General features: G+C 39.8%; 1 protein-coding gene across 1 annotated transcript; it reads left to right on the forward strand.

Moving 5' to 3' along the window:
* Positions 1-347: 347 nt before the first annotated feature.
* LOC134386177 (cytochrome P450 2U1) lies at positions 348-17,001 on the forward strand. Its single transcript, XM_063108236.1, has 5 exons — positions 348-843; positions 9,743-10,378; positions 12,119-12,280; positions 13,440-13,607; positions 14,646-17,001. Exons 1-5 carry the CDS (start codon positions 348-350, stop codon positions 14,822-14,824), a joined length of 1,641 nt encoding a protein of 546 aa, XP_062964306.1. The 3' UTR covers positions 14,825-17,001.
* Positions 17,002-26,032: the final 9,031 nt, after the last annotated feature.

The raw sequence follows: 26,032 nt of genomic DNA on the forward strand, positions 1-26,032 counted from the left end.
TCAGAGCGCAAGATTGTGTTGCTAGCATACTCGTCTCGGGGGCAGTCACTGCCAAGCCTGACCCAGAGAAGGGACGCAACCGGACTTGGGGGGCAAACTTCAGGTCGTGCGCCCCCCTCGTCCGCCGACCTCCTCAGCGGGTGGCGAGCTCGTCCCCGGGTTCCGCCCGGGAGCGGCGGACTGCAGGGGGCGGGGAGAACGCACGGGCCGCAGCCAATCCGGGCCGCTCCCCGCCGCTCTCCTCCCCGCCCGCGACCTTCCCGCTCTGAGCCGCCCGCCGGCGGCGGGGGCGGGCATGTGCGTGCGCGTGGCCTAGGGTCAGCTGGAGAAGCCCCAGGGCTGCGGCCATGCCCTCCCCGGGGTCGCCGCAGACCCGGGAGGAAGAGCCGCCCTGGCTTGGGCGCTTCCTGCGTGCGCCCCCGGGGCTGCCGCGGCTGGACCCGAGCGGCGGGGCGCTGCTGCTGCTGCTGTGCGGTTTCGTCGCGCTGCTCGGCTGGAACTGGCTGCGGCGGCACCGGGCGCGGGGCATCCCGCCCGGGCCCACGCCCTGGCCCCTGGTGGGCAACTTCGGCCACGTGCTGCTGCCGCCCTTCCTCCAGCGGCAGAGATGGCTGAGCCTCGGGGCGAGGGCCGCAGGGCTGGACCCCACGGGCCTGAGCCCGCAGCTGCTCCTCACGGGCCTGGCGCGCGTGTACGGCAACGTCTTCCGCTTCTTCATCGGCCCCCACCTGGTGGTGGTCCTCAGCGACTTCCACAGCGTGCGCGAAGCGCTGGTGCAGCAGGCCGAGGTCTTCAGCGACCGGCCGCGGATGCCGCTCATCTCCATCGTAACCAAGGAGAAGGGTGAGCGGGGTCGCGGCCGCCGGAGCCTCGGGGTCGCGGGCTGCGTGCACGCGCGAGGCCGCGGACGGGGCGCCAGGTGCGCCCGGGCTGCGGCTGCGGCTGCTGCGCCCCTGCCAGCCGCGCGCACCGGGCCCCCTCACACCTGCATCCTGCGCGGAAGGGGATGGTGGCGGCGGCGCCACCCCTTCCCGGAGCCTTGATGATCCCATCGAGTAGTAATCGATGCGTGACTGGTTCAGATTCCAAGATGAGAAGTAGGAAGCCCACCCGGAAGTTGAGGGAGAATAGTGGGGGGAGGGGGAGGACAGCAAGGTATGCAGCCAGGCTCCCTCTTTCCAGGAGAATCCTCTCCTCACTTCGGGCTGGGACCCCAGGGAGAAACTTTGGCTGTGTTAGAAAGAGAGAGGAGTATCGTTTTCATATTGTAAGGTTTGAGTGCAAGAGTTTAAGATATTTACCCAAAAGGTAAAAGGTCCGGGAAACGATCTAGGAGCACTGGTTTATAGCCTCTGTGATTCCTACTCGTGGGAGTCTAAACTGGGCAGTTTGGGGGTTTGGAAAACATGTTATCCGCTGCAATGAAATATCTAGTTTACCCCTTCTCTAACCACCCCCGCCCCTTGCAGTCTTGGCCCTTGTCTTATCGGCTGGCATAGGTCTCAAACTTTTTGAGTCACTGTTCTCATCAGTCAGGTGTCGATTTGAATCTCTTTTCCTCAGGGGAACCTTTTTTCACTGCTTCTTCAAGTAGGTCAGGCTCCCTTATTAGAACCAGTTTCATTGAACAAGCATGTTTCCTTCACTGCATTTTTCAAAACTAGGGCTTCCTAATTTTGTAACCTTGAGCCCGGATGCGAGTCTTCACTACTGGACTAACATCTAGGAGGACAGAGCCATTACTGCCGGGCACACAGTAGGAGCTTAGGAGGTATTTGTTAAGTAAATAAACTGCTATGTCTGTGTCCTGTCCCGGGAACGTGGCATGAAAAGATCCAGGCATTTTACAATCTGATAAAGCTAGAGTTTTGCATGAGGTTTGTGGGACACTGCTTGTGAAGGTGGAAAAGAAAATATTGATTTGACTGTTAAACCTGTTATAGCTCAGACCCTATCAAAGACAGAAGAAAAGCACTTAAAATATTAAATGATTGCTGGAGACTTGGAATGAGAGCCAAAGCAAATTGCAAATAATTAAAAATGGAAAGCAAAAGGAAATATTAAAGAAGTTTAAAAGTGAGGGATCAAGTCAGTCCATACTGACTACTTCAAAGGGGGACAAAGTGCAAAATGAAATTAGGAAATGAAGGTAAATAGAAAATGAAAGTTCATCTGGGGAATTTGAAAATGAATGAGGAAAACAAGTTAACTGAATATGCAGTAAAGTAGGTTTTTGACATAGTTATGTACTCATATCAAGAGGGTCTGAATTTCCATAAATAGGAACACTTCTGTGACCCTGTGGAAGGAAAGAGTAAGTGTACTCAGTGTGATAGCACTTTCTCTGCTTCAGAAGATAGGAAATGTATATATGTGATAAGTGTAGAATAGCTTCATATTTCATGTACTTTAAGTATTTTTGTTATATTTATTATTGGAAAACATAAAACATGGAAAAGAAAAAAAGAATTGAAAATCATCTGTGATCAATATTATTTTGAGATAGTTGTTATTGACATTTTTAGGTATCACCTTCCAGTCTTTTTTCTACATGTACATGTATTTTTAAAAATGTATTTGCTTCCTTAGAGTGGAATCATGCTCTTTATAGTCTTTAAAATTGCTTTTATTCCTTGAAATATTGTGAACATATTTTCATATTCTTAGATATTATCAGGTGAAGTTATTAAGAACTGTATGATATTCCTTTTAGACAATCTTAATCATAATCATAATCAATTTAGCTTATCCTTTATTTGGTTTGAGGTGGATTTTTATGTTTCTGCTGCCTAGTAGCACCTATTCCTTCTGAGGAACTCTATCCCTACCCTCAGCCTCTTGTCCCAGTTACCTGTGGTTGAAATGGGAGATGCCTTATCTTTACATGAAATCACCTCCCTGGCCACAGTGATTAGTTGAGGGATAGACTGATCAAAGGTGGATTGATCAGAACATCTCACCTCTTTGAAACAGTTAGTCTGTGGGCTAGACTGAGAACTCAAGAACTCATGACTATAGATCTATCCTCATGTAGCTTAGGGATAAGAATTCATGGCATAGTCTGGAAACCTCAAGCTACAAAATAAACTTAAGGTGTCTCATATTTTGTATTACCATGGGACATGGTACCTCACCGAAGCATTTGAATCTTCCCACAGAATTTTTGAGGTCTGACCTAGAAAATAGAGGGCTTTTCTCTCTTGTGGTGAAACTGGGAAAATAGGCATCTTAAAATAACTCCTGTTTCATTGAAAAGCTGGTTTGTGGAAGGAAAGAAGGAAGTCAGTCAGGCAGAGAGAAGGGAAAGGTAGGTGTGGGGAGAAAGAGTTCTGTGGCATTTAGTCTTCCCTGAGGTGGCAACATCCTGCCTTGCCTGTTTTTTGGTTCTATAGCATAAGTGCCCTTTTCAATAAAGTAGCTTGAGGATATATTTTTGTCATTCTCAACCAAAAGAGTACTGATTTTTGCTTTGGAGCCATTTTTTATTTTTCAGAGTTACTATCCTACTGGAATGACTTTTTTTTTTCTGGTGGCTGGTACAGGGATTGAACCCTGGACCTTGCTGTTATGAGCACCACACTCCAACCGACCAAACCAGCCAGCCATGAAAGGATGTTTTGTATGCATCCATGAATACCGTTGCTTTTCACACCAAAGAAAGGAGATGATATCAACAACTGCAGGATGTGCCTGACCCTCTTCCAAACACTCCTAAGACCCAAAGCCATTCTAGCTCCAGGATGTCGTATTGTGAAGTTTGTAACCCTGAGGCTGCCAATTCTGTCCGTGCCTCTTGTCCCTGGCATTCAGGTACTGCCTTTTTGGTCACCTCTTCTCTCTTCCGCTTCATTGCTGTCAGCCCATCATCAAAAAACCCAGTTCTCAAATCTTAGCCTCCTCTGAGATGGTTCCCTCCACTTCCTTGTCTTATCCAAGCCTGATTTGTTTCTGAAGATAACTTAGCCCTTCTTGAAACACCCTCTTTGACTTTGCTCAAGTTCTTTATTTGTCTAAAACGTGCCTTCACACACGTCCTTATTTACTAACGACATATCAGCCCAGACATCCTCTCTGCTGAGTGCCGCCTCCCCTCAGCTGAGGCGGTGCTCCTTTCCCAGTGTCTGCGTTGCAACTTCAATATGTCTCAACATACAACAGTGTTACCGCTTTGTTGGTTTACCTGATTCCTCACCAGACAGTTAGCATCTTGAGAATGTGATTTACAGATCTATGTGCCCTTAGTAGCTGGCACTATCAGGTTTTTTTGGAAAAACTGATAGAAAAAGGACATCATACTAGACAAAATATTTCTAAAATACAAATGTGTAGTTTAAAACATGATGAGTTGGGCTGGTCAGTTATTCACTTGGGAGAGAGAGTGTGGCGCTAATAACACCAAGATCAAGGGTTCGGATCCCCCATACTAGCAAGTCATTAAAAAAAATAAATTAAAAATAAATAAATAAAAGATGACAAGAGTAGATGATACAGAAAAAGACTTAACAGAGGGAAAATAAAGTTCTTTGAGAAATAGGACAAAGCAGTGATGTCATATGTGATATCTTAGGTAATGAGACGGTAGTTAGAATTGGTGTCAAATTCTGAAGTTAGCATGAGAGACCATATCTATCCAAGAAAAGAGGAGGCCCAACAACACTCAGCCTCTGAATGCTCTGCAGCAGAAGACATGGCCATGGTCAAAGACAGGGAAGAGTGACTATGCTTCGGTTGCCTAGGAAATAGTTTATGGGGCTTTATTAAACAAAGTTGAGAGTTTTGGTGGTTCCAAGAATGGTTAAGACATTCCCTTTCTTCTTTGTCTTGGTAACCACACACCATACCAGAGGGACTATTACAGAAGCACACACACCATCCACAATGAAATGAAGAGCACCACAGCATCTGAAGACAAAAAATGGATATAGGATTGACAAATGACTGAGTAGAGTGGAGGATGACCACACCTGAGTGTCTACAGAGAGGGATACCAGTGGAGTATGAGTATGGAGCATGAGAAAATAGTATGAGTTTACCACATAGAACCCCCAAAAGGCTCAGGAATTAGAGGTACCAGTGATCACAGGAGACAGGGGTGAGCTAGTGGACTGAAAACAGGATTGTTTGAAATGCATGTATAGTTAGACCAGTTCATTTCACCACCCTCACCCCTGCAGAAAATAGAAGGTAGATGCTCTGGAGAGACTTGAGCTTTAGTGACCTGGTTGGAGGCGTAGGGGGAGTAAAGAGATAGGGCCTAACATTATGCAAGATGAAAAGTTGTTTCTAGGTAAAGACAGGACTCTTGAAGAGCTTCACTCCAGGTTAGGTAAAGAACATTCAGCAAACCTGGCCACCAGTAAAAGGAAACAGGGAAATAGGCCTGCCTTTGCCTGGATCCTAGCAGAGAAAATATTCTCCCCCCGCCTCCAATCTAAGTTGCAACTACTTGATTCTGCCATTTTAGTGGAAAAGCAGCCTTAGACCATATGTAAAATTTAGTGTGGCTCATTAACTGGCTATGTTCCAATTAAACTGTATTAATAGACCGTGAGATTTAAATTTCATCTGATTTTCACGTATCACAAAACATTCTTCAACCATTTATAAATGTAAAACTAGTCTTAACTCTCTGGCCATACAAAAAGAGGTGGCAGGCTGGATTTGGCTTGTGGGCTATAGTTTGCTGACCACTAAACTAGGCGTGTTAAAAATGTAAGGGTGAACATTCACCTGTTTCTCTCAACCTAAAGGAAGACAAGAAAGGAAGGGGAAGAAAGAAGGAACAGAGCAGACCAATAGAAAGCTCAAAATAATGTTAGAAATAAATAACTACAGTAAATGTAAAAGGACTAAACTTACTGGCTAAAGGGCAGATTGCCAGAATGGATTTTTTAAAAATCCAATTATATGTTGTTTTAAAAGAGACCTACCCCAAACATAAAGGTACGGAAAAGTTCAAAGTAAAAGAAAGGAAAAGGTTTTACCAAGAAGATACAATACTTAGAAAAGAAAAGCTGGTGTCTTTTTGACAAAATACACTTTGTCATACTTCATTGTTACGAAAAAGGAGGGACTCGTGATGATAAAAGGAGCCTCTTTTCTTAAACTAAGAATATATAATAATTCTATGCTTGAATGTCCTTGACAACATAAATAGATAGATACATAGATATAAATTTGAATATCTACATTGATATTTATCTGCATATGGTAAAAAAACATAATAGAACTGGAAAGAGAAACTGATAAATCCACCATTATAAGGAGATATTTTAATGTATTTGAATGGTTGAGATATCAAGCAGGTAATAATTTGGTAAGAATACAGAAAATTTGATTCCAGCAGTTACCAAGCTTTTTCTATTGGATGTATAGAGAACCTTATACCCCAAAATTACTTGTATAAACATTATTCTCAACATTATTTAGAAAGCTTATTAAAGTTGGCCACATACTAGGCTAAAAAGCAAGCCTCTTCAAATATCAAAAATCAGTGTAAGACAAATTTATCCAGGTAGCAAAGAAGACTCATATAGAAAAAAAAAAAAATTAAACTTAAAGCTGAATATTGAAAACATCTGCAAATAGTACTAGTAGATTGCAGCTAAAGTAGTGCCTGGAGGCAAATGTACAGCATTAAATTATTTATTAAGATAAAAATCTGAGAATTAATGAGTTAGATGGCCAACATTATTAGAAAAAGAGCACAATAAACCTAAAGGAAAAGAGGAACATGTCATTCCAATTTTAGACAATTTCTTTCAGAGAGAAAGAATATACCCTGGCTTATAGGAGGGTAGTATAGCCAGACAAGTCCAGCATGAGAAAAGAGACTTACAGGCCATTTTCATTTATGAATATACATTAAAGAAAGAAAAACTTAACATATTAGGAAACCAAATCCAGCAATTTTTTACAAAAGGCTTTAAAACATTATTACCAAGTTTAGATTTATTCTTGAATTGCAAGCAAGTCTAATTTTCATAAAGAAGGCAATGTTCAAATTAACCTATACATTTAATGCAATTCCAATCAAAACTTCAAAAGCTTTTTTATAGAGCTTGACAAGCTGATTATAAAGTTTTTATTAAAGAGTAAATAGCTAAGAATAACCAAAAATAATTATGAAAAATAAGTTTTTTGGGAGGGGACTTTATTAGATATTCATACTTATAAAGTCTTTATCTTTTTATAAAGTAACTAATTTAGATAATGTGCTCTAAACATAGTGATAAACAAAGAGATCAGTATAGCAGACTAGGAAGCCTGTAAACTGGCGCACCTATTTATAGGAAATGAATGACAGAGGCGGAGGCAGTGTTGCAGATTGGTGGGGGGGGGGGGTAGGACTGTTTGATAGATTGTGCTTGAATACTAGGTTATATAAATTGGGAGAAAAAAAGGTTTGGATTTCTACCTCAAAATAAGTAGGAATACCTAACATATAAATTAGAGAGGTAGATTATAGAGACTTAATGTGAAAAAACAAACTTAAAAAAATTTATGAGAATAGAAAATGAGTTTATGAACTCATGATAGGAAGAGATTTCTAGAATAAGGCATGCAGCACAAATGAGAAAGAAAAAGATTGATAAATGCAACTATATATTTAAAGCTTTTATTTATCAAATAATACCATTAAAGTGAAAAAAAAAATTCACACGATGAGAGAAGAGGTCTGCTATGCATCTAGAATATATAAGAAATAGAAAATTGCACAATAGATTAGTGCAAATCACAAGATAGGAAACCTGGCCAATAACTGTATGAAAAGCTGTTCTGACCCACCTGTAACAATTAGATAAATGCAAGTAAAAAATAAGATGAGATACATTTTAGCCCTTGGACTGGCAAAAATTAGAATATTGACAAGTACTAAGTAATGGTGTATTAGTCCGTTTCTGTTGTTTTTAAAAAAATACCTGGCACTGGGTACTTTGTAAGAAAATGAAATTTATTACTTACAGTTTCAGAGGCTGGGAAATCCATAGTCCAGGGAACACATCTGGTGAGTTTCTTCTTTGGTGGTGACTTTACAGCAATGCAGGGGTCTCACATGGCAGAAAATGGTAGAGCAGAGAGAGAGAGAGAGAGACTCTCATGTGCTCTCCTTTTAAAGCCCTTAGAACCATGCCCATGGCTATTAATCCATTCATTAGAGCATGGTCCTCAGAATCTAATCACTTCTTCAAGGCTTCACCTTCCAATTACCATAATAGGATTTTCCAACCTCAACAGTTACAGTAGGGATAAGCTTTAATGACTTTTGGGGGCCATTCAATCCACTGCAGAGGGCAGCTATTTGGAACAAATGAGAATGTTCATACACTTACAGTGGGTGCACTTTTGGTGTACTCTCCATTTTGGAGAGTAATTTGGCAATGTCTAGTAGTGTTGAAGATGCACTTATCTTATGAGTCATCAATCTACTCTTACCAATGCCTTCAAAATTCTGAGGAAGTTAAATGGTAGAATAAATACATTTTCATAAATGCAAAATCTTTAGAAATTCACCTCCCATGCACCCTTTCTTGGAAACTACTGGAAGATGTGCTTCAGCAAAATGAGGGAGTAAAACAAGAAAGAGGAAGACATAGAAACCAGGAAATGGGTTCCAACACAGAAGAGTCTTAAGAAAATTCCCAAATGATGACAAATGGAAGTCACAACACCTGACCAGAAGACACAGAGAGCAACCACTGCTGATTTGAGCAGACATTGGAAGATTCTTGGGAGGACAATGAAACTGACAGATTGTCTGATACATTTGACCACATGGATGTTCATATTGAAAGGCATTTTATAGAGGCAAAAGAGTATGGGAAGACTTAGCCACAGAGCATCTTTATTTTGTTCGCAGCTGTATCCACTACAGCCCAGTGCCTGCCACATAGTGAGCATTCAGAAATAATGCAGGAAGGAAGGAGACTGGCCAGAGTGATAAAGCACACCATGGAAAACAGGAGGATGTAAAAGATGACAGGAAACAGGGAAAGTCAAATAATAATTTGATACAACATCTGGGAGCAATTTTGTTGGGTTTGATGGTGAGAGATGTATAGGTGAGAATCAAATATGATGTAGTTGTGAATGACCTTAATGAGTTCAGATATTTTTAAATCAGCGCTGTTGCCAACAACAGATATTTTAGATTATATGCCAGTTATCAGATTCTAAACTTTGATGGCCAATGGTTCTAATCCAGTTGGGCTGTTCATTTATTCAGCTAATATTTAAAAACTCCTCCTATGTATCCAACACTATGTCAGAAGTTGGGATTTTAATGATGAGCACAATGAGATATGGTTTCTGCCCTAATGTCAAACTGTGACTTTATTTGTCCTTCTGTTCAGAATGTTTAGAATGTAGGTGGTTAAAAAAAATGGGTGCATCTGGCCTGAATTATTTTCTAAGCCTGTATTCACTCTTATAAAATACAAGATTTTGAAATGTACACTAAGTTTGGAAATTGAAACACATTGCTTTTCATCTCACCAGGAGTTGCTATCTATACTAATAAGCTTCATAGCACATTCTCCTATTTTAATCGTTATTGGAAACGTATACTACCTTGATAACTAAATTTTGTATATCATTCTTCTTGACTGGTGGCCTTTATATGGTCTTCACATGAACTTTGCATAAGTGACTGGAAAATACAGAATACACTTCATGGTGGGTCCTGTTCAGTATTATCAGGAATGCTCTTTCTCACCTTCCTTTGTTGGTGTCTTTTTTGCAGGGATCGTGTTTGCACATTATGGTCCAGTCTGGAAACAACAGAGGAAATTCTGTCATTCAACTCTTCGTCATTTTGGCTTGGGAAAGCTTAGCTTGGAGCCCAAGATTATTGAGGAGTTCAAATGCGTGAAAGAGGAAATGCAAAAACATGGAGAAGACCCCTTCAGTCCCTTCCCCATCATCAGCAATGCTGTCTCTAACATCATTTGCTCCTTGTGCTTTGGCCAGCGTTTTGATTACACCAATAGTGAGTTTAAGAAAATGCTTGGTTTTATGTCAAGAGGATTAGAAATCTGTCTGAACAGTCAGATTCTTCTGGTCAACATATGCTCCTGGCTTTATTACCTTCCCTTTGGACCATTTAAGGAATTAAGACAAATTGAAAAGGATATAACCAGTTTCCTTAAAAATATCATCAAAGACCATCAAGAGTCTCTGGATAGAGAGAACCCTCAGGACTTCATAGACATGTATCTTCTCCACATGGAGGAGGAGTGGAAAAATAATAGCAACAGTAGTTTTAATGAAGAGTACTTATTCTATATCATTGGGGATCTCTTCATTGCTGGGACTGATACCACAACTAACTCGTTGCTTTGGTGCCTCCTGTATATGTCACTGAACCCTGATGTACAAGGTAATTAATGGATGTTTCCTTTATTCATGGCAAAATAAGGTTATTTAAATCAGATCACCCAGTGATCTGGTGGCTTCTGGCAGTAAGCAATGTCTTTAGGCCAGAAAAAATAAATAAATACTTGCATCTCACAGAGAGTTGGTAAGGTGTTAACAGTGAAACCCCAAGTTTCTAGACAGTAGGAGTAATGTCATAACTTGCTTACCCCTGCTTTAAACTCTTACAGGTCTGATTCTGTATGAAATCTATGATGGTGAAAGATCTTTAGAGAAGAAGAACATGTTAGAGCTGAAGGGAGCCACAATGCTCATCTGAACCCATGTTTTGAAAATGGAGAACAGAGAAGTTGTGTGACTTCCACAAGGTCACAGAGCTAGTTCCACCCCATCTGTATCAGTAGATAGTGAACATCAGTGGCAGTTCATAGTGGAAGAATACATAGGAGGGTGGTGTATTAGTTTTTATTGCTGCTATAACAAATACAAACTAGCTTAACTACACACATCTATTATCATGTAGATCTATGCATTAGAAGTCTGACACATCTCAGTGGGCTAGAAATCAAGATGTTGGCAGGGCTGCATTCCTTTCTGAAAGCTGTAAAGGAGAATCCATATCTTTGCTGTTTCCGGCTTCCTTGGCTTGTGGCCTCCTTTCTCTTATCTTCAAAGCCAGCAGTGTTGTATCTCTCTGACCATTCTTCTATAGTTTCATCTCTGTCTGATTCTAAACTTAACTGGAAAAGGTTCTGTGGTTTTAAAGCCCATGTACTTGGGCATGCCAAGAAAACCCAGGATAATCTCCTCATCTGTAGGTCCTTAATTTAATTGCATCAGCATAGTCCCTTTCGCCATGTAAAGTATCATATTCACAGGTTCCAAGGGATTAAAGTATGGACATCTTGAAGGGGCCATTATTCTGCCTACCACAGATGGGATTGTACCTACCTGTATTAGTTAAGTATTACTGAGTAATAAATTATCCCAAAATGTAGCAGCTTACAGCAACCACTATTTTTTTTTAATTCAAATCATTTCTGAGGGTCAGGAATCTAGGAGCAGCTTAACCTGGATGGTTCTAGTTTACGGTTTCTCTTGAAGTTGTAGGCAAGATGTTGGCTGGGGCTGCAGGTCTCTATAGACTTGACTGAGACAGAAGAGTCTATTCCAAAATGGCCAGAGGCCACAGTTCCTTATCCCTCTGACCTCTCCATAAGGCTGCTTGACTTGGCGGCTGCCCTTCTCCAAGGTGAGTGACCCCAGAGAGAGTGAATATCAAAGACAGGAGCCACAGTGTCTTTTGTAACCTAATCTCAAGTGGCATGCCATCACTTCTCCCTAATTCTATTGCTCACATCGAGCAACTTGATACAGAGAGGGGACTGCACAAGGATATGAACCCCAAGAGCGGGAATTGTTGAGGGCCGTCTTGGATTACATGTTGTCACAGTTGGCTTAGATACCATGTTCATCTGAGAGTATGGTTCAGGGTGTTTCCCAATCCAGAATGCTTTCTTCTTTGCCCCTCCATCTGTTCTGCTCTCCTCCTTCAAAGTCTCAGGGTGGGCACAGGCTCCTTGGGTCCAGCTGTCTCTACATGGCATAACCTGACGGGGGCTTCACTTCCCTGAGGCTGAATCAGGCCCGCTCAGCCAGTTTAGCAGTGGTGTGTAAGTGGTGAGGCGAAGCATGCTCAACTCTCCTTCACTTATGCTCTGTTTATTCCTTCCCTTTTGTGTAGAAAAGGTTCATGAAGAAATTGAAAGGGTCATTGGTCCCAACCGAGCCCCTTCCCTCACGGACAAGGCCCAGATGCCCTACACAGAAGCCACCATCATGGAAGTGCAGAGGCTAACTGTGGTGGTGCCTTTTGCCATTCCTCATATGACCTCAGAGAAAACAGGCAAGTCTGGGGTCTTCTTCCTTTGAATACCCTTGAGGAAAGCCCAACCCCCTAATCCAGTGGAGTTGTATGGTGACTACCACCTAGCTTGTTCCTTCTGAGGACTTAGCATTGTGTCGTAGATAAGGAAATGTCCAGGGAATGTGTCAACCCACAGTTGTACATTATTAGTTGTAATGGCATTCCAGCACTGGTTAGCTTTACTGATAGCTCTCCAGCCTTCACAGCATACACACTTATTCCAGCAAAACAAATCACACTGCAATTTAAGTAGGCGGTTTGGCAGAAAAAACTCCAGAATTAACAAAGGTTCCTCTCAGTCTTCTTCATGGAGATCAGAAGAGCTAATCTAAATGTGGAATTAAGGATTTACCTGAAATTATTCTATGTCAATTGTTTAAATTTTGTAACTAAAGCATAAGTATTAAGGAATTAGAAGAATCCATCTGATTCTACGGTTCCTGTTTTAACCTGTCAACAACGGGGAACGTTTACTTGGTTTTGTTCAGACTCTGTTTTTACATGCCTATTAACAAGGAATTTACCTTCTCTAGAGACAGCCCATAATGTAATGGGCTTGAATGTAGTTATGAGACAGTTGTAGGAGGCAGTAGCTTATAAATGACACTGGATCACTTAACAGATTTTTTAATGCAGATTAGATGCACTCTGTGTACAGTATCTTTTGGTCATTGTTTAAAGTGCATATTAACTTGTCAGCTGGTAAGAGCCAGGGTTAGCTTCCCTGTACATCCTTTTATCTTAGTTTAACTTCCTCAACATATTGTTGTGTGGCCATAAAAGATTTTGTAAACTATTTCATATAAATATTAGGAATTTGTAATTCTTAGGGAATTTGCAATTCTTAGGAACACACTATTATTTCTCTTTTAGTGTTTTCTCTTAATATGTTTATGGTTTGATTTAATTCATTAACGCAACATCCACTGGAGCATCTCCTGTGCCCTGTCTCAAACTAGGTCCTGGGATAATGTGGAGAGAAGGATGCCAATTGATAAGATCTTATCCCTGCCTTCAAGTACCTCAACATTTAGTTTCAGCCAATTAAGATACTAGGTATATAAGTTGATTTTTTTTCAGGAAGAACTATTAGTGACAATGTGTTGTATGATGCTGTGGGTTTTTTTGTTTGTTTTAGTGCTCCAAGGGTATACCATTCCTAAAGGCGCATTGATCTTACCCAACTTGTGGTCAGTACACAGAGACCCAGCCATCTGGGAGAAACCAGATGATTTCTACCCTAATCGATTTCTGGATGACCAAGGAGAACTTCTTAAAAAAGAAACCTTTATTCCTTTTGGGATAGGTCAGTTAAACATTTATTTTTTTAATGGCATAATTTTAAAAAAGTAGAACTAAAAGAATCTTTTATTATTTCATGTTGTTCTAAAACTTCCTTAGGGCCGGCCCATGGCTCACTCGGGAGAGTGTGGTGCTGATAGTACCAAGGCCAGGGGTTCGGATCTCTATATAGGGATGGCCGGTTAGCTCACTTGGGAGAGTGTGGTGCTGACAACATCAAGTCAAGGGTTAAGATCACCTTACCGGTCATCTTTATAAAAAAAATAATAAATAAATAAATAAATAAAACTTTCTCTCTTGGCAAGGTAATAAAAGAGATAATTTAGATAATGCATCTCCACTATGTTTATTTCAGATTTTAAAAACAAAATGAAGGCATTTGATTTTAAATCTTTAAATAAGACTAGAAATCTTTCTTTCTGAGCTGCCCAGGTGATTGTGTCCCAGGGAACTGTTGGAGTTAAGAGCAACTTCTGACCTTCTGCTGGGCTGATGGGTGAGAGGGTGGGTTCTCTAATCTCACCAGTCCCTCTTTTAGGTTCCTAGATTAGGACACATGGGATTCTTTCTATGGAAAAAGGAAGGCTCCAGAGATTTTTATCTGACTTTTCCCCCCTTAGTCACCCAGGTAAAAGTGAAAGAAAGAGAGAAGTAGACATGGAAGGGACAAGGTCACTGCCACATTGGATCTGTCTCTAGTTCCTGTCTAGGATGAGCATAAGTTTTTATGGGTAGGAGTTAAAATGTGAACTTGGTATGTAAAAATTCTGGTCAGTATATACTGCAGGAGGCTATCTGGTATATGTGGCAACTTTATTTTAAAACTCTATATCTGCTTTTAAAATACTCAATTTAGATATTTTATATAAATATATACTTTTTTTGGCGGCTAGCTGGTATGGAGATGAACCCTTGACCTTGGTGTTATCAACATCATAGTCTAACCAATGGAGCTAACTGGCCAGCCCATAAATATGTATTTTTTGAAATAGGAAAAGGGATGGTATTATAATCCTTATATTTTTTCTGATCTCATTTTTAGGGAAGCGGGTGTGTATGGGAGAGCAACTGGCAAAGATGGAATTATTCCTGATGTTTGTGAGCCTAATGCAGAGTTTCACATTTGCTTTACCTAAGGATTCTGAAAAGCCCATCCTGACTGGAAGATTTGGTCTAACTTTAGCCCCACATCCATTTAATATAATAATTTCAAAGAGATGAAGAGCATCTCCAAGAAGAGATGGTTTAACAGATGTATAAATACATATCCTTTCAAACAGATTCTTCCTACTCCAGTTTACAGTAGATCCAGCAACTCAGAGGATCTAGGTTAGGCTCAGATTAGAGAGAGATTGGAAAGAGGGTAGAGCACGTGGGAGCTTTCAGCCTGGAGGATTCCTCAGCAGGATACTTTAGCCATTTTAGTAATACGTGTCTGTGATTTAAGGGATGGGGACCAAAGTACCGAATCAGGAAGCAGGAGATCTAAATTTTAGTCTCGCTGGCTTCCACGAATGAACATATCTTCTCATCTCTCAGTGTCTCAGTTATCCCACGTGTAAAATGATGGTAACAAAACTTGCTTTCTCTCTGTCTCTAAGCACTTAGTAAGGTCAAATGCCTCATATCTTTTCTGACATCACCAAAAGACTAAGTTCTGGAGAGGAAATTCAGGATTAGGAGAAAATCTGCCTGCTGCCTTTTTAAGGCCTATGACAGCATGAAAGTGGTCTTCAGCCTTGACCACTCTGCGGAGAGAGATGTGGATTTAGGTTATATGGAGGTGGGGCTTTCCTGAGCACAGATTCAATGTCAGTTTCTTTGGGCTTGTTCTATTATTATTATCTTTTCATTTATGACTTTAGTTTTTACTTTTTGTAGACATGAGATGAAGTGGACCCTTGTCCAGTATATTGAGGAAAAAAGAAATTAGGATTTTAAAAAATCCCCTGTAAGGTTATTGTCCAAATTTATATGTCTGTCTGCTGCTTAACTACATAAACAGTGAGCCTGGCTAAAAAAGTGGCTTCATGGCAAAATTCCTTTCTCCTGACTGTATTTGCAAAGATGCAGCTCTCCCTTTTGACTTGAGCCCTGAATGGTGAGCTCTGGGATTTTGATACTGGAATTCATCAGGAAGGGATTCTTCTTTCAAACTATACTAAACATTCCTTTCCTATTCTCCCTCTCACCAGACCCAGCGTAACTGATCCTTGAATACTCTGAAAGATAGGAAGGCATTCTTACTCTTTATTAAGATAATTATTTGTTTTTTAATGAAGAAGGCCCCTCTAGAAAAGCAGTTCTCAACAGGGATAGTAACCTTCTTCGGGGGGGCTTGGAAATGTGTAGGCGCATTTTTTAGTTATCATAAAGATGGGGGTGCTACTGGCCCAATACTGCCATGGGGCCAGGATCCTAAATGTCAAAACAATTCTATACAATGAAGAATTGTCCTTCTCGGAGTGCCAGTATTTCCCCTGTGAGAACACGGTCCAAAGAATGACTAGCCCTTTCCTTTATTCTCTCCAGTACTCCGTATATAGAAGTCATCATGGTAATAATATGAGCAACCATATTTCTGAGCCTTTTCTCATGCTGGCACCATACTTAATGCTTTACTTGTAGGCTTATGTAATTCTTACAGAAATTCTATTAAGAGGATGTCTATAGCTGATGAAGCTGAGGCTTAGAGAAGTTAAGGCACAAAGTTAAAAAGTACCATCCCTGGGTTTCAAACCTGCTAGTCTCTGTGACTGGAGAGTGCTTTCTGAACCACTTCTGCCACCACTGGATCCCATAGCAGTGCCCCCCCGCCTGTCTTCATCCCTGACTGAGTTCTTTGAGGTGAGGGTGTCCTGCTGCTATCCGCCCCCACAGTGCCTTGCTCTGAGTGGGTGCCCACTCAACACGGGAATGACTTTTAAGAAGTGTACTTAGGGGAAAAATCCCACCCCCATTTGAATAATGACAGGTCATATTTTTGTTACTTAAAGGTAATAAGAGATTAGTATGTGTTATTTGTCAATGTCAATTAAAGCCAGTTTTTAAAAAAAAATTACTGGACTTTTGAGTATCATTTCAAACAACTAACAACTATTTTTTAAACAAACTTAGTGTGATGCCTTAGCTGTTGAAATATAACACAGAATGTAAGCTCCTAGCACATGGAGACTAGGCCACATCCATGGGCCTCTCATTTACTTTCTTAAAGGAAAGAAGCAGCTAGTGCTGTTCCTACTGATAGAGAAGAGGACAGAAAAGATCCAGAGTGCCATTACTTTGAGAATTAAACAAAAAGAAAAGGTGAAACTCTGAACTTGAACAGTTTAGCTAGAAAGGCTTCCTGTGACTTCTTACCCTTCCTTGCTAAGTTTTCCAGACCAGTGGAGACACCATATCTCTGTCCTGACACTGGGCCCACATAGCCTCAATAGTTCTAATTAAGATGCTTATGCGCTATAAAAAGATATGCTTTTCCTTGAGGAAAAAATTTTTATTTATGCATGTCCTATATCCAGTTGTTCTTGAAATGAACATACCCATGTAACCAGCACTCAAGAAAGAATGTAGTCATGCCATGATCTTCCCCATCAGAACCACTGCTGCTTCCTTAAACTCAAGTAGGCAGATTCTTGAGTAGAAATCCTAAGCTGCTTTTTGTAGAGTACAACACAGAGAGAATTAATGTTCGAGGATGTGTTCAAGTTAGTACCCATTAAATTTGGGTTCTAGTTTCCAAGTTTAGCAACCGTAGCCAACGAATAATGGTGATTTGTTTTTTCTGTATAAAATCATCCTGCTCATCTTTCTATTTTTAGCCTTATTTCAAAATTATTTGTTATGAATCATGCTATTGACTGGACAGTTACACTGTAGAGATACAGTGTTACTATATGAACCAATTAAACAAAATAGCATAAATCCATATCCTCTGAACATAGAAATAAAGTGGCACCACAGTGTGAAGGAACAAGGAAGAATATTTTAAAAACTGTGTTGGGATAATTGGTTAATATTTTTAAAATAATACCCTTCTTTCTATGTACCAAAATTAATTCTGAGAGATCTAAAAAGCAAAGACAATATATCTGTATGTGTCTAGGAAACATTTGGTAGGAGAACGGGGAGGTACTTTTCTAAGGATAAAGAAAAGTAATGGAATTGGGAGTGACGTCAGCAAGATGGCAGACTAGGAGTTCCCAGACATTGCTCCCCCACAAAACAATGATTTAACAACTATCCACTGATGAAAATAGCTTCAGGAGAGCTTCAGAGTCCAGTTAACAAGCTGCAGCAACCAAGTGGAGCAAAAAAACCCTGAAAATAGTGGCATAGAACTGTTTTGTTTACTTAGGTCACTCTGTGCCCTACGCCACCACAGCTTAGTGTCAAGAGGAATTCCTTTGGCCAAGAGTTACCCTGCAGGGAAAAGGAGAGCAGAAGGAGCCAAACGGCTTTCAGCACTGAGGTCACAGCAGCCTTTGCTGCTGTAGTGGATTGAATTATGTCCCCCCAAAACTCACTGAAGCTTGAATCGTGTCCCCCAAGTTTACTGTTTCAGAAACATGGTCCCCACTGTGACTGTTAAGAGGGTGGGAAATCCTGCTATGGTAATTGGGAGCCTTGAAGAGGTGATTGGATTGTGGGACCATGCCGTGATGAATGGATTGGAAATGGTGGTTGGGGGCATGGTTCTGAGGGCTTTAGAAGAAGAGAGAGGAGAGTCTCTCTCTCTGCTCCACCATTTCACAGTGTGAGACCACTGCATCACTGTCGCAACCACCAAGACCCTCACCAGATGTGTTCCCTGGACTTCGGACTTCCTAGCCTCCGAAACTGTAAGCAATAAATTTCGTTTTCATTATACAATACCTAGTTCTGGCTATTTTGTTATAAGCAACAGAAATGTACTAATACAGCTGCCAAGGACCCAGTCTTCACTGAAGTGGACCCCTGCTGCTGGAGTTGCCTGGAGCCCATGCCCCCATGCCTCCCTGGAGCTGGAACTGCTGTGCCCCAACCCCAGCCAACATCATCACACACTTCCTGGATCTGGTGCCTCCATATCCCCACTGGATCCAGTGCTGCTATGTCCCCAGCAAACCCAGAGCCCCTGTGCTCCCTGGTCATGGTGCCACCACTCACACTTCCACCATGAGGCTGGCACCACCACATATTTTAGTTTAGTTCTGAAGACTCGAAATGAAAAGGATCATAAGGAACTAGTAAGAACAATTATAATCAACGAACTGGTTAACCTAGAAAAAAAATTGATAAATTGCTAGTAACATACAATCTACCAACACTGAATGAAGAAGAAGTAGAAAGCCTGAAGAAAAAAGAAAGAAAAAAAACAAGGAGATTGAACTAGTAATTGAAAACTTTCCAACAAAGAAAAGCCCAAGACCAAATGGCTTCATGGGTGATTTACGACAAACATTCAAGGAAGGATTAATATCAATCCTACCTAAACTCTTTCAAAAAACAGAAAAATGGTGAATGCTTTCAAACTCACTTTATGAGGCCAGCATCACCTTGAAACCAAGGCCAGACAAAGACACCACAAGAAAACGATAGGCCAATATCACTGGAACATAAACACAAAAATCCTTAATAAAATACTAGCAAACCAAGTGCAACAGCATATTAAAAAGATCATACACGATGACCAAGTGGGATCTACCTCTGGGATGTAAGGTTGGCTTAATATATGCAAATCAATGTCATAAGCCACATTAACTGTATCAGAGATAACCATGTGATCATCTCAATAGATACGGAAAAAGCGATTAACAAAGTTCAACATCCTTTCTTAATAAAAACTCTCAACAATTTAGGTACAGAGGGAAATTTCCTCAACACAATAAGACCATTTCTGAAAAGCCCACAGCTAAAATCATAATCGATGGGGTAAAGCTGAAAGCTTTTCCTCTAAGATCTGGTACAAGGCAAGGATACCCACTCTTACCCTTTTTATTCAACATAGTACTGGAAGGCTTAGCCAAAACAATCACACAATTAAAAAATAAACAAATAAAAGATATCCAAATTGGAAAAGAAGTAAAATTATATGTTTGCAGATGACATGATCATACATGTAGAAAACTCCTAAAACTAAAAAAAAAAAAAAAAACTGTTAGAACTTACAAATTCAATAAAGTTGCTGAATGCAAAATCAACATACAAAAATCAGTGGTGTTTCTATACACTAACAACAAACTATCCAAAAAGAAAGTTAAGAAAACAAACCCATTTGTAGTAGCAGCAAATAGAATAAAATACTTAGGAATAAACTTAACCAAAGAAGTAAAATACTTGTACACTAAAAATTATAAAACACTGATGAGGGAAATTAAAGAAGAGATAGGTAAAGGGGAAGATATCCCATGTTCATGGATTGGAAGAATTAATATCATTAAATTGTCTATACTACTCAAAGTCAATGCAATCTCTAACAAAATTTCAATGGCATTCTCTTCAGGTATACAGAAAACAATCCTAAAATGCATTAGAACCTCAAAAGACCCCAAATAGCCAAAGCAATTTTGAGTATAATAACAAAGCTGGAGGCATTACACTTCCTGATTTCAAAGTGTATTACAAAGCTACAGTAATCTAAATAATATATTGCTGGTATAAAAACAGAAATATAGATATGTGAAACAGAATAGAAAGCCCAGAAATAAATCCATGCTTTTATAGTCAACTTATCTTTGCAAGGATGCCAAGAACATACAATGGAAAAAGGATAATGTCTTCAATAAATGGTGTTAGGAAAACTCAATACCCACATGCAAAAGAATGTAATTGGACCCTTATCTAACATCATGCACAAAAATCAACTCAAAGTAGATTAATGACTTAAGCATAAGACCTGAAACTGTAAAAGAACTGGAAGAAAGCATAGGAAAATTGCTTCTAGACATTTGTCTTGGCAATGATTTTTTTTGGATATGACACCAAAAGCATAGGCAACAAAAGCAGAAATAGACAAGTGGGATCACATCAAGTTAAAAAGCCTCTGGGCCCACCTAGGCACAGCAGTCCAGCCACCCACAGAACCCCACCCATCCTGTGTAAGCCCAGCCATCTAGCTGCCCATGCCTCACCACCTGCCTGGCCAGTTGCATGGCCCATCTGTCCATGCAGTCCCACCCACTGGTGTGGGCCCAGGCATCCAGATACCTGTGTGGCCCAAACCACCCTGGCTGCCCACACAGTCCCCACTGACCCACACAAGCCCAGCTGCATGCACAGCCCCAGCCACAGATGTAGCTGCCAGCACCCCCCAGAACTACTGAGCCTATCCAGAACTACTGAGTCTACCTGGAATAAGTGAGTCTACCCAGAACGGCTGAAACTACTGAGTCTTCCTGTTACCAAAACTAAAGCACCCCACCCAATGGATAATATATAACAAAACTACAGGAGGGAGTCTCTCTCCTCAAAGGCACACCACACTAATAGAAGAAGCAACTGCTTCACCAAATAAATCCAACATAGGGATCCTAGAAATATGAAAAAACAAGAAAATATGACACCACAAAAGGAAAATTATAACTCTCAAACACCACATCCCAAACAACAGGAAACCCTTGAAATGTCTGAAAAGGAATTCCAACTAATAATCTTAAACTCGGTGAGATACAAGAAGACTCAGTCAGACAACACGTGAAATGAGAGAAGCAATCCAGAACATGAAGGAGGAAATTTACAAAGATAAATACCATAAAAAATTTAGCAGAACTCCTAGAACTGAAAGACTAATTCAACAAATTAAAAAATACCTCTGAGAGCATAGATGGCAGGCTAGAGCAAGCAGAAGAAAGAATTTCTGATCTCAAAGACAGTCTTTTCAAAATAAAGAGAACAAAAAGAAAAAGAAAAAAGAATTTAAAAAATGAAGAAAATCTAAGCAAGCTAGCAGACAACCTTAAGCACACAAATATGTGAATCATGAGTGTTTCTGAGGGGAAAGAGAAGGGAAAACACATTCAATGAAATAATAGCAGAAAACTTCCCAAGTATTGGTAGAGATACAGACTTCCAGATCCACAAGGATCAAAGATCCCCAAACAGATTCAATCCAAAAAGGTCCTGTCTGAGAGACATGTAGTCAAACTGTCAAAAGTCAAAGACAAAGAGAGAATCCTAAAAACAGCAAGAGAAAAGTGTCAAGTCACCTATAAGGGAATCCTCATCAGACTAACAGCAAACTTTTCAGCAGAAACCCTAAAGGCCAGAAGAGAATGGGATGATATATTCAAAATAATAAAAGAAAAAAAACTCCCAGCCAAGAATACTATACCCAGTAAGCCTATCCTTCAGATATGATGGGGAAGTAGTGTATTTCCCAGAAAAATAATAGCCATGAGAGTTTACCACCACATGACCAGTTCTACAAGATTCCTTATAAAGGATTCCCACACCTGAAACCCAAAAAACAATAATCACTACCATGAATAAATGAGAAAGAACAAACACCACTGGTGTTTGCAAACAAGAAAGAGAAATAAACTATACCATACCACCTCAAAAACCCAATGAACACCAAAGACAAACAATAAAAGGGGAAGGAAGGAACAACAGACATTTAAATCAACCATACAAAAGCAAATTAAATGTCAGGAGTAAGACAATGCCTTTCAATAACAACCCTAATTGTAAATGGATTAATTTCCCCACTCAAAAGACACAGACTGGTGGATTGTATTAAAAAACTAGACCCAGGGCTGGCCCATGGCTCACTCGGGAGAGTGTGGTGCTGATAACACCAAGGCCATGGGTTCGGATCCTATATAGGGATGGCCAGTTAGCTCACTGGCCGTGTGTGGTGCTGACAACATGAAACCAAGGGTTAAGATCCCCTTACCGGTCAGCTTTAAAAAAAAAAACACTAGACCCAACTATATGCTGTCTACAAGAGATTCACCTCACCTCTAAAGACACACAGACTAATAGTGAAGGGATGGAAAAAAGATATACTATGCAAATGGAAACCAAAAATGAACAGGAGTAGCTATTCTTATTTAGGATAAAATAGTCTTTAAACCAAAAACTATAAAAAGAGACAAAGAAGGCAATTATATATTGATAGGAGGATCTATTCAGCAAGAGGGCATAACAGTTATAAATGTATATGCACCCAACACTGAAGCACCCAGATATGTAAAGCTAACACTAATAAACCTAAAGAAGGAGATAGACCCCAATATGGTAATAGTGGGGGACCTGAACTCCCCTCTCTCAGCACTGGACAAATCATCTAGGCAACAAATCAACAGAGGAACACAGGATTTAAACCACACTTTAGACCAATTGGACCTGGCAGATATCTACAGAACATTTCATCCAACAACAACAATATGTATTATTTTCATCAGAACATGAAGCATTCCCCAGGATAGATCACATGTTAGGTCACGAATCAAGTCTCAACACATTTAAAAAAAACTAAAATCTTTGCAAGTATCTTTTCAAGTCACAACAGATTAAACTAGAAATCAATAATAAGCAAAACTCTGGGAACTATACAAACACATGGAAATTAAACAACATGTCCCTGAACAACATATGGGTCCAAGAAGAAAGTAAACAGGAAATAAAAAAATTTCTCAAGATTAATGAAAATAAAGACACATCATCAAAACCTGTGGGATGCAGCATAAGCAGTACTATGAGGGAAGTTTATTGCAATAAATGTTTACATCAAAAGAATAGAAGGATTTCAAATAAATAACCTAATGCTACACCTCAAAGAACTTGAAGAACAAGAACAATTAGTAGATAGAAAGAAATAATTAAGATCAGATAGGAACTAGATGAAATAGAGACCCCAAAAATGTTACAAAAGATCAATGAAACAAAAAGTTGGTTTTTGAGAAGATAAACAAAATACAGAAACCATTAGCTAGGCTAACTAAGAAAAGAAGAGAGAAGACCCAAATAACAAAAATCAGAAATGAAAAAGGAGACATTACAACCAATACCACAGAAATACAAAGAATCATTAGAGACTACTATAAACAACTACATGCCAACAGATTTGAAAACTTGGAGGAAATGATACATTTCTGGACACATACATACTGCCAAGATGGAACCAAGAAGACATAGAAACCCTGAACAGACCAATAACAAGCAACAAAATTGAAGCAGTAATCAGCAGCCTGCAAACAAAGAAAATTCCAGGACCAGATGACTTTACTGAATTCTATCAAACCTTTAAAGAGGAATTAATACCAATTCTTTTCAAACTATTCCAAAAAATTGAAACCGGGACCATTCCCCCAAACTCATTCTATGAGACCAGCATAACCCTGATACCAAAACCAGACAAATATACAACAAGAAAAAAGAAAACTACAGTCCAATATCTCTGATGAAATAAACGCAAAAATCCTCAACAAAATATTAGCATTCAGAATACAGCAACACATCAAAAAAATTATACACTATGATCAAATGGGATTTATCCCAGGGATGCAAAGATGGTTCAACATATACAAATCCAAAAATTTGATACACCACATCAACAGAATCAAGGACAAAAACCATGTAATTATCTCAATAGAGGCAGAAAAAGCATTTGATAAAATTCAACATCCCTTCATGATAAAAACTGTCAGAAAATTAGGTATAGGAGGCAAATATCTCAACTCAATAAAAGCCATATATGACAAACCCACAGCCAATATTATCCTCAATGGAATGAAGAGAAACAAGACAAGGATGCCCACTCTCACCACTCCTATTTAACATAGTGTTGGAAGTACTAGCCAGAGCAATCAGGCAAGAGAAAGAAATAAAGGGCATCCAGATTGGAAAAGATGAAGTCAAACTGTCCCTGTTTGCAGATGACATGATCCTATATGTAGAAATATCTAAAGACTTTTAAAAAAATTTTGGAGCTATAAACAATTTCAGTAAAGTTGAAGGATACAAAATCAATATGCTAAAATCTGTAGCATTTTTATACTCCAATAATGAACTACCAGAAAAAGAAAGCAAGAAAGCTATTCACAATAGCTACCAACAGAACAAAATACCTAGGAATCAATTTAACCAAGGAGGTGAAACATCTCTACAGTGAGAACTACATATCACTGCTGAAATAAATTAAAGAGGACACAAAAACATGGAAAGACAGTCCATGCTCTTGGATTGGAAAAATTAACATTGTGAAAATGTCCATACTATCCAAAGCAATCTACAGATTCAATGCAGTCCCCATCAAAATTCCAATGACATTCTTCACAGAAATAGAAAAAAACAATCTTACCGTTCACGTGGGACAACAAAAGACTCCAAATAGCCAAAGAATCTTGAGCAAAAATAAATAAATAAATAAGGCCAGAGGCATACACCACCTAACTTCAAGTTATACTATAAAGCTATATAAACCAAAACACCAGGGTACTGGCATAAAAACAGGCACTTGGACCAATGAAACAGAATAGAGAACCCAGAAATCAACCTACATACTTACAGCCAACTGATCTTTGACAAAGACACCAAGAATATACATTGGGAAGAACACTGCCTCTTCAATAAATGGTACTGGGGAAACTGGACATTCATATGTAGAAGAATGAAACTAGACCCATACCTCTCACCATGTACCTAAATTAACTCAAAAGGGGTTAAAGACTTAAACAGAAGACCTGAAACTATGAAATTCCTAAAAGAAAACATAGGGGAAACACTTCAGGAAGTAGGACTGGGCAAAGACTTGATGAATACGACCCCAAAAGCACAAGCAACAAAAGAAAAAGTAAACAATGGGATTGTGTCAAACTAACAAGCTTCTGCACAGCAAAAGAAACAATTAACAGAGAAAAAAGACAACCTACAGAACGGGAGAAAATATTTGCAAACTATGCATTTGACAAAAGATTGATATCCACAATACACAAGGAACTCAAACAACTTATTAAAAATCAAGTAACCCTATTAAAAAATGGTCAAAGGAGCTGAATAGGCATTTCTCAAAGGAAGATATACAAATGGCCAAAAGACACATGAGAAAATGCTCAGCATCACTAAGCATCAGGGAAATGCAAATCAAAACCACACTGAGGTACCATCTCACACCCTTTAGACTGGATATTATCAAAAAGACAGAGAATAACAAATACTGGCCAGGATACAGAGAAAGGGGAAACTTCTAACAGTGTTGGTGGGACTGTAAATTAGTGTGACCATTATGGAAAACAGTATGGAGATTCCTCAAACAACTACAGATAGAACTGCCATATGACCTAGCAATCCCACTGCTGGGTATATACCCAAAGGAATGGAAATCATCACATCAAAGTGAAACCTGCACTCCTATGTTTATTGCAGCTCTATTTACAACAGCCAAATGTTGGTACCAACCTAAATGTCCATCAACAGATAACTAGATAAGAAAACGTGGTATATATG

The sequence above is a fragment of the Cynocephalus volans genome, chromosome 9, assembly GCF_027409185.1.
Source record: "Cynocephalus volans isolate mCynVol1 chromosome 9, mCynVol1.pri, whole genome shotgun sequence".
NCBI lineage: Eukaryota > Metazoa > Chordata > Mammalia > Dermoptera > Cynocephalidae > Cynocephalus > Cynocephalus volans.